The sequence below is a fragment of the Mesoplodon mirus genome (assembly GCF_964341445.2).
Source record: "Mesoplodon mirus genome assembly, chromosome: 17".
Lineage (NCBI taxonomy): Eukaryota > Metazoa > Chordata > Mammalia > Artiodactyla > Ziphiidae > Mesoplodon > Mesoplodon mirus.
In genome coordinates, this window is record NC_138993.1 from 66,753,341 (window position 1) to 66,767,277 (window position 13,937).

At 45.2% G+C, this 13,937-nt stretch overlaps 1 protein-coding gene across 1 annotated transcript in view; it reads left to right on the top strand.

Moving 5' to 3' along the window:
• Positions 1–13,937, top strand: part of FARP1 (FERM, ARH/RhoGEF and pleckstrin domain protein 1) — a 296,737-nt gene that overhangs the window by 220,661 nt on the left and 62,139 nt on the right. The window contains exons 7-12 of the mRNA XM_082601931.1: positions 4,186–4,300; positions 5,379–5,526; positions 8,386–8,481; positions 9,916–10,079; positions 10,792–10,860; positions 13,404–13,479. Of these exons, the coding sequence (XP_082458057.1) occupies positions 4,186–4,300; positions 5,379–5,526; positions 8,386–8,481; positions 9,916–10,079; positions 10,792–10,860; positions 13,404–13,479 (668 nt within the window). The remainder of the gene's footprint in view (positions 1–4,185; positions 4,301–5,378; positions 5,527–8,385; positions 8,482–9,915; positions 10,080–10,791; positions 10,861–13,403; positions 13,480–13,937) is intronic.

Genomic DNA, 13,937 nt, shown 5'->3' on the forward strand with positions numbered 1-13,937 from the left:
ACTTGTGCTAGCTTACCATTCTAAAGTTTCCATTGTATACAAAGTAGTCCCATATAATCAGCCCCATCCTGTCCAGATAACTGCCCAGTTAACAAGCTTTCCACAGGTTTGTAGGAAGGGTCACTCCCCGTAGTCAACAAATTACCTTAGTCCAAAATGATGAGGTGTTTCTAGAGACCATGCTCATCTTACTTTTTGTGCATGGCCATTGTTGAATATCTGCCAGACTTAGTAGATGGATGTTTTCTTATTAATTTGGAAAAAATGATGTGAGAAAGAAAAGACAGGCCAAAAAGAAAAAAGTAGGCAAACTTTTTAAACTTTACTATGTTCCAGCTCTGTGTATATTATCTCATTTAATGCGTATAACAACCCTGTGAGCCCAGTACTGTTATCCCCTTTTTAAAATGAGGAAGCTTTGACACAGAAAGTTACATGACTTTTGCCTTTCCCGTGTTTGGTCTTCTCTCTTCTTACAGTGACAGTGGACAGAGGAGGACTTTGAATCAGGCAGACCTCGTTTCTGTTAGTTGATTGTTCACCCTGGCAAGTTACTAAGCGGCCAGCCTCTCTTTCCTTTGGAACAGGGGCATAATAGAATCTGTTTCATAACAGATGAAAATGAAATGATAGCATCAATATTCAGCATATGTTAGGTGTTCAGTAAACACACCCTCCTTTCTTCATCCTCACTCACCTAGGGCCCTCCCTTTCCAAACAGTGGGAAATTTTGACATAAAGCTTCCTTACTGGACTAGCAACTTCAGCAAAGCTCTCTGACCCTGGGCCTTTGGTGAGAGAAGAGAAATTTAGTCAGTTATTCCCGATGCCATTCAGTCTTGTAGCCCCGTCCTCCTAAGGCCCTTCCTTTTTAAAGAAAGAGTGAATCTTCCTTTTTAAACAAGGAGTGAATCTTGCTTGCACACATGGGAAGTGGAGGGTCACGGGAATCCAGAAAACCATGTGCTTGGTCTGATGGACCCCTCACCCCCAGACACCAACAAGGGGTTCAAAATCCCCTGAGAATCTTGAGTTCTCCAAAGGAAATGATATAGGTGGGTTCAGAAGTATTTCTGCTATTTCTGTACTCTGTGATACGCAGTTGCACGACACACTGTTTCTATAATCGTATACTTACAAAGCCCTGTTTCTGTATTTTTAAGCATCCTGTACATTCTGTCATGGAAGGAGAAATTTCACAGAGTCCTCTGTGAATCGTGTGTTCATTTACATTAATGGTAGTTATTGACGTCATCAGTAATGTAGGAGGGGTCAACTCATCTCCCTTCTGCAAAAGCGATATTAATGCTGATGGAAAATTATCTCTAGTGAGCCATATTTTCATCACCTCTGTATCTATACACACAATCTGATTTTTAAAAAATTTTCCTCCCTTTCATTTGAATTCATGGAGTCATCTTTCACATAGTTTGTATTGTTTTCATTGGTTCCTCTGTTACTGGCCTTCGGTATCCCCTGTATATATTTCAGACTTTTAATACTCTCTAGCTGATTATGAATAGACCAAGTGGGACAAGCTGATGAAGAGAAGAATCAAACACTATTTGGACCTGATGTAACAGAGGAGGCATGGTGGGGCTAGATTTCTGCAGGTTGTGTGTGCGTCCATTCTGAGGATTGTACCTGGGAGAACAAGTTTGTGCAAGCACAGCCTCATGAGACTTCTCACAGGATTTGGGGCTGGTGGTGTTCTTAGTTTTTTGCCAAGAGTGGACTGCTAAGGAATTTAGTGTATACATCAGCTAATATGACACCTTTAATTAAAAAATAGTCATATCTTGCACACTTACAGTTCTCAGACTCTCCAGACATAAGGAGGTGCCTATTTCCATGTTTCCAAGAAAAGAGCATGTGGGAGAAAGTGGATTTCACCGTCGTGTTGCCCTTGCATTTTAGGAGTTGAAAAGCAAGTGACTCCGAGGGAAAGACAGTTTAGGCATATTGACCCTGATGCCAAAGGAAAAACTGGAATTCTTAGCTCGTTTATATTAAATTATGGAAAAGGCTCTGTTATAAAATCCATATATGTTAAGAAACCCAAACTTAAAACTCGTAAGAGGGCCTCCCTGGTGGCGCAGTGGTTGAGAGTCCGCCTGCCGATGCAGGGGACACGGGTTCGTGCCCCGGTCTGGGAAGATCCCACGTGCCGTGGAGCGGCTGGGCCCGTGAGCCATGGCCGCTGAGCCTGCGCGTCCGGAGCCTGTGCTCCGCAACGGGAGAGGCCACAACAGTGAGAGGCCCGCGTATCGCAAAAAAAAAAAAAAAAAAAGTAAGAAATTTAGGATTTAGGTGAGTCCCCTCTCCCTCCCACCATACGCAGTCCGTCTTCATTATTTGCAGATTTCATGTTTGCAAATTCACCTGCTCTCTAAAATTTATTTGTAAGCCCAGCATCAGCTCTGTGGGTGCTTTCACGGTTACTCGCAGACACGCACAAGAGGGTAAAAAATTTGAGTCGCCCCTCCCTCACCTCCCCAGTGGAGGTCAGAGGGGGTGATGCTCTGCCTTCTGGTTTCAGCTGTCACACTGGAAACAAGTGTCCTTTTTGTGATCTGTTTGGAGCCACGCTTTTTGCATTTCTGTGCTTTTTGTTGATTTCCCTGTTTTAAATGGTCCCCAAGCATCATTGCTGAAGTGCTGTGTAGTGTTCCTACGTGCAGGAAGGTTTCGATGTGCCTCATGGAGAAAGTAAACACGGGTGTTTACGGGTGTAGATAAGCTTCGTTCAGACGTGAGTTACAGTGCTGCTGGCCGTGGGTCCAGTGTTAACGAATCAACAAGGTACATAAAGTAGGATGTCTTTCAGCAGAAACACACAGAAAACAAGGTTAGCTGGTGAAAACGTTTCAAAGTCTCGCAGGAACCTAACCCTGTATTTCCCCTGGGAATGATGGTTTCATCTTCACTAATTCGACGTGCGCGGGGACTTGATGCAAAGCACTCCCGTGAATAATGAGATGAACTGTGCTTTCTTGAGGCCGGATAGGAGGAGGTGCAGAAAAGACAGTGTCACCATCGCCGTGGCAAGCCAGTGAGGATGGCAGTATGGCCACTCCTGCACGGTTTCCTGTGATGGAGGGTGGCAGCTTGACTCAGGGAAGGTGAAATCTGTTCAAAAAGTGCAACTAGGAAATGATGTTACTGATTTGCCATGGCGGTGAGAAGCTAGTGGGTGACCGCTTCTTCCAGTGGCCCAGCTGGTGCCAAGCAAATATTCTCAGTGGCTGTGATTTATAGCAATATATAGGCCACATCCTGCATGATTACTGGGGTGCAATGCCCAAAGTGTGACAAGCTGCTTCACATGACAAAGTGAAAATTAGGCTTCATGGCAACGGTTTACTTCCTTTTATTGTGAACAGTTGGACTCTGGTCATTTTATTAAGCTTGTTACACAGACTATATGATAAAGGCATGCTGTTCCATCTGTATTAAATTGCTGTAAACTGAGCTGGAGCTAGTGTTAAGGTACAATTATTAATTTAAAGCTCTATCCTTTAGTTTTCCGGATTAGAGCAATTTGGGGACTTGAGAAAATTATGCATCCACTTCCTTGTAGACTAAAAATTTGTAAGAATTTGCGATCTGATCTGTCATTTCTGACAACACAACTACACAAAATTTAAGATACTTGAATTTATGTTTACCAAATTAGATTATGTATGTTTACCCCTAGTTATAATCGTCTTTTCTCTACATGATAAAGCATTTGGGATTTGCACTAATAATTGCTATACGTGTGTCTCCAAAGTTGATTTTGTCAAGCCCTGAAGTTCTGGGGCTTATTTAGAAGTCAGAAGGCCTTAATCCACATATCTAGAATGTACTGCCTGAAGTAGAAGTGAACCCGTAGTTGGGGTGGGGAGGAAAGAAACAAACCAGGAACATGAATGGCTAAAGATGGACGATTCTGAAGTTTTCTTTCCAACTGGTAGAAATGAGAAAAAGCGGAAACTGTCGTCTTACGTTGGCACGGTTGTTAAATATGCCCTTAAAGCCACCGCTTCTCACATCTAGCCCTTAGGATACCTACCAGCTGGGATTGCCTTGTGTTGTCTGCTAGTTTTTCCGGTTTGCTAGTTGGGGAACAGTCCACTGGGAGTATAACAAATTGTGAAGTGTTAATCATATGTGGCTGGTTTTTCTTTCTCTCTTTCTTTGTAGCTGAGATTGGAGATTTTGATGAAGCATCGGACAGAGAGCATTTAGCAAAAAATAAGTACATACCTCAGCAAGATGCACTAGAAGACAAAATTGTGGAATTTCACCATAACCACATGTAAGTCTCCTTTGTTGCTTCCTACTTGCTTTGAGCTCCTTCTCTCTATCCTTCGACATACGTGGATACACACGCACACACACACACACACCCGTGACTTATTGGGAAGAAATATACAAAGGGTGAGGGAGGAGAGCACAGAGGCTCAGTGAGTGTTGTTACTTATCCTGGACTATTGGTAACACAGGTTACCCACTCAAGACCAGACCTCTGGGCTCCTTGCTTGCTTTCCTGTGATACCAGAGTAACACTGGAATTTAGGACACCCCATGCTTTGGAGTAAAAGGAAGAGTATAAGACCAAGTACCAGGAAATCAGGAAGGGGACATGGTAACTAGGGACAGTATAAGAATATTGTGAAAATGGAGAACCTTTGTGCCATGTCCATTTTGGTTTTCTGGGGTTTTTTTGTTTTTTTTTTTTTGTTTTTTTTGTTTTGCGGTACGCGGGCCTCTCACTGTTGTGGCCTCTCCCGTTGCGGAGCGCAGGCTCAGCGGCCATGGCTCACGGGCCCAGCCGCTCCGCGGCCTGTGGGATCTTCCCGGACCGGGGCACGAACCCGTGTCCCCTGCATCAGCAGGCGGACTCTCAACCACTGCGCCACCAGGGAAGCCCTGGTTTTCTGTTTTGATCAATAAAATATTTTCAAAGCATTCTCTGTGCCTTTTGTTTTTGTTGTTGTATTTCAAGGAAGGCGCTTGAGTCTTGGTGATAGTTGCCTTGACAGAATGTTGAACTTTGCAAGTTTAGGGCTATTGTAAGTGACTAGAAACTTGTTTCAACATGGTCGTGTTTTGCTTTTATATGACCTTAAAGGAAACTCTTTGAGATTCCAAAAAACTGGCCAAGTTTGAGATAGACTTTTGGGGTTTTGTGTTACACAAGCAATAGAGCTTTTGTTCCAGTTGCTCAACTTCGGATTATAATGAATGGGAGGCTGGGTGTCATCCGATCGGGTAGCCCCATTGTGGGTGATGAAATGCCTTTTTATTTCCGAAGAGAAGATGCTTAATCTTGAATTCATAGACACGGAGAATTCAAATCTCCTGGCCTTTCTCTTGAATTTTTGTTTTGTCAGTGGACAAACACCAGCAGAATCGGATTTCCAGCTCCTGGAGATTGCCCGCAGGCTGGAGATGTACGGCATCCGATTGCACCCAGCTAAGGACCGGGAAGGCACTAAGATCAACCTGGCTGTGGCGAACACGGGGATTCTAGTGTTTCAGGTAAGAGCGTTTAGAACCAGCTCAGTTCCCTTGGTGTTGCAGAGATAAGAGTTGGCCCTTCAACTCTGATTCCATGTTGGGTGGTCCAGGCTAAGACCTCTGAGAGTGATTTTTAGGTGAACAGGGAAAAACAAACCTCATCTCAGGGTTTCCTGTTTCTGTCCAGACCCTCAAACTTGCAGGTTTGATTTCCTTTGCCTTGCTCTGGTTGGGGAATCCATGACTGCAGATTTGTTTGCATTTATTGACTTCGTAGGATCATAGAAATCCCTATCTCTCTGTTGACCTAACTTTGAACATAGTATAATGGAGTCAAGGCTTCAGATCCCCAAAATAAACACCTTTTTCATGCTTGCCCATGATAGTCATCTGATTTTTTTTTAACCTAATTTGGGTTCTTTTTTTTTTTTAACCTGATTTGGGTTTTACCTAAGTTAGCTTGTTTGTGGTTTCACATTTACCTAACTGAGAAGATATGGCAGTTTTATAAATTCACAGAAGCTATGTCCATGTCCTGCTGTAATTTTGCAGCTACACACATACTGTTCTTGGACCCTTACCTGTGTTTTACATAAGGACATAGCACTCTGCTATGGGTGTGTGTGCACCCTTGATCACACTGCTGCTGTACTGCTATTGATTAATGCATCTCTCTTTCTTGACAATTTCATTGAAGTATTATTGACATGCAATTAAATGCACACGTTTAAAGCATGCTGTTCTTAATATGTATAAGTTCTTAAATATGTATATTCTGTGAAACCATCAGTGAAATCAAGACAGTGAACATATTCGTCACCCCAAAGGTTTCCTCAAGACTTTTTTCTTTTTTTTTTCTTTTCCTTTTTTGCGGTACACGGGCCTCTCACTGATGTGGCCTCTCCTGTCGCGGAGCACAGGCTCCGGACGTGCAGGCTCAGCGGCCATGGCTCACAGGCCCAGCCGCTCCGCGACATGTGGGATCTTCCCGGACTGGGGCACGAACCCGTGTCCCCTGCATCAGCAGGCGGACTCTCAACCACTGCGCCACCAGAGAAGCCCTCTTTTTTCTTTTTTTATATTGAAGTCGTTGGTTCACAATATTATATTAGTTTCAGGTACATGACATAGTGATTGAATAGTTTATAGGTTATACTCCATTTAAAGTTGTTAGAAAATATTGCCTAGTAATAAACTATAATGGAAATGAATTTTTGAAAGACTATAGATGTTTACATATAAATATATATAACAGAATCATTTTGCTGTACACCTGAAACTTACACAGTATTGTAAATCAACTATACTTCAATTAAAAAAAAGAAACCTAATTTAAAAAAGAATATATATATATATATATATATATATATATAGCCTAGATTCCCTGTGCTGTACAATATATCCCTCAAGGCTTTCTCTTTTAAACAAAAGTGGTTAATCTGTGCTTTGGGTGCTTTGGTTTCAAAGGGGTATGAAGAAAGCTTCTGACCCTATTTCATCTCATGAAATAGGGTCAGATTTCACCCAGTTTTGAAGGTGTAATTACGTGCATGACCTAAAACTCTTTTTTTTGAGCTTTGCCAGATTGGGTTACATTTCCCCGTTCGTATTTTACCAAAGCAATCCCAGTGATTCTTTGCTCCTGTATCCGATGTTTATGACGGACACTAATTACCAAAGGTTCGTGTCCCAAGAGAAGTTGAAGTTGGGTTTCCTGTGGGACACGAGGAAGTGACATTTTGTGAGCAGCATGGTGTTTGAGGAGGTGACTGTCCCTAACACTCACTGACCTGCAGAAATCGTCTAGGCGTCCCTGATGAGAAAAACAACAGTGAAACCATGTGGCCGTCAGTCGTACCATTCCACTTCGAAGTTAAAACCCTTAAACACTCCTAAAGATCACAGTCGGGGCAAGAAGTGCCTCGCAGTTGAATTAATTTGCTTGGATTGTGTTTGAGACACTTGAAGTGTTGAGAATCGTTCCGTAATGTCATCATATTACAAGGACTGTGTCTTGAAATTAATCTTCTTGCCTGTGCCTAATTGCTTCATTCTAACCAATTGAAACAAATGGTTCTGGTGTTCAAATGGGCTCGAGGAATTCTAATTTCAGTGGAGAGGACGGGACAGATAGGAGCTGGTATCTGGCGACTCCCCACTGTCTCTGCCCCAGTCCCACCTGGCGATCAAAGATGAAGATGTGTGCGTCCCTCCCGGAGACTGTTCTCTGGCCTCAGAGACACACGGAGGACGGGGTCTCCCCTCCCCAACCCTGCTTGTGCTGTTGGAAGCAGAGAAGTGTGGACAGAGCAGGTGATCGCTGACCGCTGTGTTGCGTCTGTGGCTGTAACAACAGCTGCTGCTTCAGGCACATGCCCGGGAACCTCATTCTGCTGCAGTAAATAACCATGTGATTTCGGGCAAATTAAAATCTAGCCATGCTGCAGTTTCCACAGGTGTAGAATGAAGATAATAAATCCAGCTCCCCAGGTTTCGAGTAAGGCTTCACAAGATAAGGGCTGTAGAGGACTAGGGACAGTGCCTGGCCCTCGGCCATGATGGTCGCCAGTCGTTGTGGTGGTCGTCATGGTGTTTATTTTTATTTATCGTTCTCTGTGTCAGCCCCTCGGCCAGCCTCTTCTCTCCCTGGAGGCAGACTTAATTTGAAGGCCAGATCGTGTAATTACTGAGAAACAATGATCCAGGAAGGGAATGGGGATCATCGCACAGTCGCAGAGCCCGGGAATCCTCCAGCAAGAGGCATTCTTAGGAGCAGTAGAACGTCAGCCCTGCTTTCAGCTCCCCGTGAGCAGAGCAGACCAACTCCCATGTTGCTTGTCATTCATCTCCCAGCTCACTGGCCGATACCTTTCTTCCCAGGGTTTTACGAAGATCAATGCCTTCAACTGGGCAAAGGTGCGGAAGCTGAGCTTCAAGAGGAAGCGCTTTCTCATCAAGCTCCGCCCAGATGTGAACGTAAGTGCCTCTCGGGAAAGAGGGGAGACCAGTGAGCCCCCTCGGGGTGGGGCGGGTCCCGCTAGGGCGCAGGTGGAACCCATGGCCGGCAGCTCTCCAGGTGTCTGCCAGTCTGTACGGTGTATCCAGACGCTCAGTCCCTCCACAGCTGTCATCAGCAGTAGACAGAGGGCACAGATGTGTGCCCGGGGAGGGGTCACTTCGCTGTGCACCTACGGGCCGCCCCCTCCTGTGCAGTCGCCGTGTCTCCAGCCTCGGCCACTTCAACACCCCGGTCAGCATCCTGCCGTGCTCCAGGTCTGTCCCTCCCCACCCAGGGGCGGTCCTGCTGTTGTCCCCAGCCCCTGACAGCGCACTGTCACATGCTGACCCGGCCCCTCCCCTAGCACACTTCCCAAAGACCCTCCCTCTAAAGATGTCGCTCATGTGGCGCCGGGTCAGAGAAGGAAGAAAGCGTTTTCTCCATCCACCATAAAAATAGGGATGGATGGGCGACAGAGTGCTGATGTCCCCAAGCAGAACTGGAGTGCTTTTTCCCATGGGGGAAAAAGAAGATTATAAATGGCAGTCTAGGTTTATAGTAATTTGGTTACATTATGGATGAAATAGGTTTTTATGGCCTGATTTGGGAAGCAGGCACCCACTGGAAGTTGTTTTCTATGAGAAGACGTGCTTTGAGTCCAAAAGACTGGGTACTGCAGCACGACTTGTCTGTAAGTTGAGACTGCACTACCGAGAACTGTGAGATTCTCCCAAAATGGCTGGAACCGCTGAGAATGTTAAGGGCTGTGGTAACATTTGTTTATATAATATGATCACTTAAATTGAGAGCATTCAGTCTGGAAGTAGAAAATTACCATATCCCCTTTCCCAAATCAAAGGACATGACTTTTTCAGCCTTGGGTGATACTTCAGTGCTCCAGAAAAAATGTTCATTTCCTGTACGGTCCCTGGGGCCACCTGGAGGCTGGAGCCATATGCTTTTTGATGGAGAAAAGGCTTAAGCACAGTATTCAAAGTTGGCATGAACCATGGGGGAGAAAACAGAAAGAAGAAATGTGTTTCAGTTATTTTAAGGAGGCAGAGAAAGCATTTCAGTACTTGGATATTTTTTAAAGAAGGAAATGTAAGCCAAGTAAACAGCATTTGTTTATGATTTCTGTCAAAGGAAATGTTGTCACTTCTGCTGAGTATCCCCATTTTCTGTTTGTTCCTCTAAGGAATTAAGTGGGGAAGAAAATGGTTGAACGATGATGACTATTTCGTCATGAGGAACAAATGTATTTTACTAAATATGTGGATTTATGGTCACACTATAATCAAATACACAATTGAAATTTTATTGGACAGATTTGTTTTCTGCCCCCTTTCCCATATTGTAACTGAATGTCTATGGGTAATGGAAAAAACCAAAGTGTTACTTTCTCTTTCTAGAGCTCATACCAGGATACCTTGGAATTCCTAATGGCCAGTCGGGATTTTTGCAAATCCTTCTGGAAAATCTGTGTTGAACATCATGCCTTTTTTAGACTCTTTGAAGAGCCCAAACCAAAGCCAAAGCCTGTTCTCTTTAGCCGAGGGTCATCGTTTCGGTTCAGGTAAGGATTCTGCTTCACATCTCTCTGTTTGCCACGTGGTCATTTTCCGCAAGACTTTCCTCGGGAAAGTTGGCTTCTGAGAGCCTTGGCTGATGGCACGTTTGCTCGGTCATCGCAGAAGGCTCCTGGCAGCCCCTTGCTGTGTTCGGTTTGAACGTTAGGTAGCCGCAAGGCAGTCTACCCAGCCACAGACCACGCCTAGTGGAACTCTTCTAATTCAGAAAGGATTTCCTTTCTCTGTAGAAGCAAAAGCACCTTGTTAACCCTTGCTGTAGCTTCACCGAATGCTATGTAGACCTGCCCATCACTGGTTCAATTTCTCACTCATTCTTTCAACCAACCTTTGAGTGTCTACTGCATGTCAGATTCTGCTCTAGGTGTTGGGGGTGAACAGAACAGTGAACAGAACTATCCCTGCCTTCATGAAGTATACAGGCTCTTGGGATGGTTGCTTAATAATCAAACACAGAACTGTTAAGTTGTTGAGTTCATTGAACTTTTTCTGTCGTGTATAAGGGAAATATCAAGAGACAGAATGGACGCCAAAGCACAGTTTCTCTCGGGACTGCTTTCATCCCGGGCTAGCCGAGAAAACTCCCGTGTCTCCCAGCGGTGGGAAGAGAGGGAGGCAAAGCTGGTGGAGGGCGGTGCTGGGTGTGAACTGAGAACGCCTTGCTGTCTTCTCCGCCCCCTCTCGTGGTCTTCATTTTAGTGGCCGGACTCAGAAGCAGGTTCTCGACTATGTTAAAGAAGGAGGACATAAGAAGGTGCAGTTTGAAAGGTAAGAGAAACGCCAGGGCCGCCTGCGATCTGAGGAGAGTCGTTCTCTGCAGGCCGTGGTGCTCTGTGGCTGAGCATCGCTCCCCCCCAGGCCCGGTGAGCTAGAGGATCGCTGCCGCCCGGTCAGTCTCGGCCGGTTCGGTGTTAGGAACAGCTGAGGCCCAGGGACACTTAACTCCAGGGTGAGAGGAAGCCAGCAGAGGGCACGGATGCCAGAGGAACAGGAGCCGACAGAGGGGGTAAAGCGCTGTTAAAACCTACTCACCGGGCTTCCCTGGTGGTGCAGTGGTTGAGAGTCCGCCTGCCGATGCAGGGGACACGGGTTCGTGCCCCGGTCCGGGAAGATCCCACATGCCGCGGAGCGGCTGGGCCCGTGAGCCATGGCCGCTGAGCCTGCGTGTCCGGAGCCTGTGCTCCACAACGGGAGAGGCCACAGCAGTGAGAGGCCTGCGTACCGCAAAAAAAAAAAAAAAAAAAAAAACCCTACTCACCGGTGAGTCCTTAAATATTTGGGGATTTGAATTGGAAGTATTTCTATAAACTATTTTTTTTAATTGGAAAAATTGCAAACCCTTTTCTTTAGTTGTTTTTTTTTAAATTGACTTTTATCGGAGTGTCGTTGATGTACAGTGTTGTGTTAGTTTCACGTGTACAGCAAAGTGAATCAGTTATACATATATTCACTCTTTTTTAGATTCTATTCCCATATAGGTCATTACACAACACTGAGGAGAGTTCTGTAAACTTTTTAATTCAGTAACATTTGATTGAAGAGAAACAGGATTTATTATTGTTGTCAGCAAAAGCTGATAGCTCTTACTGTATGCCAGGCACTGTTCTAAGCCCTTGAGACATAGGAACTCATGGAGTCTTCATACCTGCTCTGTGAGGTCCGTGCTATTTTATTTCCTTTTTAAAGATGGAGACATGGCAGCTCAAAGATGTTGAGTAACTCGCCCGGGTCTCAGAGCTGGTAAGTGGGCCCTGGTCATCCAGCTCCAGAGCTCATCGCCCTTCAGCACTGCTCTGCCCACAGGGACTAAAAGAAAAGGGTAAAGGGGTGAAGGGATGGTGCGCCAGTGACTGTTTAGTTGCAAGTGTTTGTTTTAATGGTTTTCTTTTTTCAGTTTAACACATTTAAAAATTACAGTAAAGCACAGAGAATACAGCAAACACCCATGTTCCTAGTACTTAGAATTAACTAGTAACATTTAACATTGGTTTCTGGGATTTTATTTCTTCTTCTCTTATTTGCAGCTATTGTGGTTACAGACGTAGTGAAAACCCCCTTTAACCAACAGCCTTCATTACTTCCCGCCTTCCCTCGCCAGAGGCAACAACTACCTTATTCATGTTACTTCTATTAGAAACATTCATGCACCCAAAAAGAATAGCAGAATTGCTCTGGGGGTGTCCTTTTTCATTTATATAATCAGTATTACATTGTACATAATCATGCGTCTTGCTTTTTAAACCTACCCTGATTTTGAGATCTATCTTAAGCATTTTATGGTATTGTGAAAGTATTACCTTTTAGGTATCTGATTCCCTGTTGATAAACATTCAACAGGTTGAATGTTTCAACATCAAACAGGTTGTTTGGTGTTTTGTTTTGCTTGTGCTGAAACAAATGTGCTGCCTTGACCATCCTTGTGTATTTCTCCTGATGGAGATCTGGGGTCGTTTTTCCCTCCCTGTATATAGAAATGTAATGTTCAGATGGTTATTTGTATGCTTATCTAGATGTAGCAAACCCCATCATTTTCTCGGACGATCCACGATTGATCTTTTGAGGATCGTATAAGAAGTGGTCTGCCTCTCTCTGACTCAGAATGTGGGGCCTCCAGAGCCTTGGTGTGTTAATGTGGAGTATTTTAAAGAAAAGCTGGATGGACATTGGAATTTAATCTCTATATTTATGCAGTTTCATGTGTTTGAGTACCTGAAAAGTTCCTCACGCTTGTCCCCTGGGAAGTTGGGGACCGACACACTAAGGGAAGGAGAAGATTAAAGGGAAGGTGTTGGTGGCATTAAAAAACAGTTTCTTCTACTGTGGAGTCTATAAATTCATTCCTGGGGCAGGGCCTTTTCTCTGAACTGAGCGCTGTGAAGGAGTAGCTCATTAGTGGCCGAGGCCTCTGTTATAGAACTGATCTAGAAAACCATTACCCAAAGCACACAAATTGATTCCATATTGTTAGGCCAGGGCTCGCAATTCAGAGCGTACTCGGGCCCAGCCAGCCTCTCCCTCCCGGTGACATTTCCCATAACTAGAGAGTGAGCGTTCAGTGGTTGTGCTCCCAACCAGCTGGACCACGGCAGTGGGAGCTGGGAATGCTGAGAACTTTTTCAAGGCTGAAGCAACCCCCGAATCCTACAAGTGATACAGAAAGGGTGACTGTGTCTGTCTCCAGGGAGCATTTATCCAAACTACTTTGGGTGCCTTCACTACTGAGGGAATGCCTAATGCCGTTATTTTTCATGTAAAACCAATTAAAAAAACCATTTCACCTAACTTTAGTTCTCTCGTGTGATTTCTCCCAGGAAACACAGCAAGATTCATTCCATCGGAAGCCTTGCTACGCAGCCTACAGAACCGAATTCAGAAGTGCCAAAACAAGTCAGTGATGGCGACAGTCACTATCATAGCTCTGTTTTCCACCAAACGTCCTCTGCTGGGGACTGGGTTTCCTAGTCTGCTTCGTTGTTCTTCATCCTTCCACTTCGGGGTGTTTTCTAGAGGACAGTCTAGCCCTGTGCCCTGGCTCTGACCAGGCACAGGCTGGCTGTGTGCTTCTCGCCCTGGCCTGTATCCTTTCCCCTCCTCCCTCCCATGCCCTCGCCCCGGGGAAGTTTGCTCTATTGGCCTGAACTCAGCTTAGGCCTGGAGCCATCCAGAGCTAGAGCTGAGCCCACCCTCCAGCTAAACTGCTTGTGTGACGAGATCGGGATTTAGCTCGGGGGGTGACGGGTGTAGCTCCCCTTGGCTGCCAAGGTCAGAACCTTGCGCTGGCGCAGGACCGGACGGTGCGTTCCCAGGGCTCATGTTACAGAGCAGCGACCACAGTTGGCAGCAAG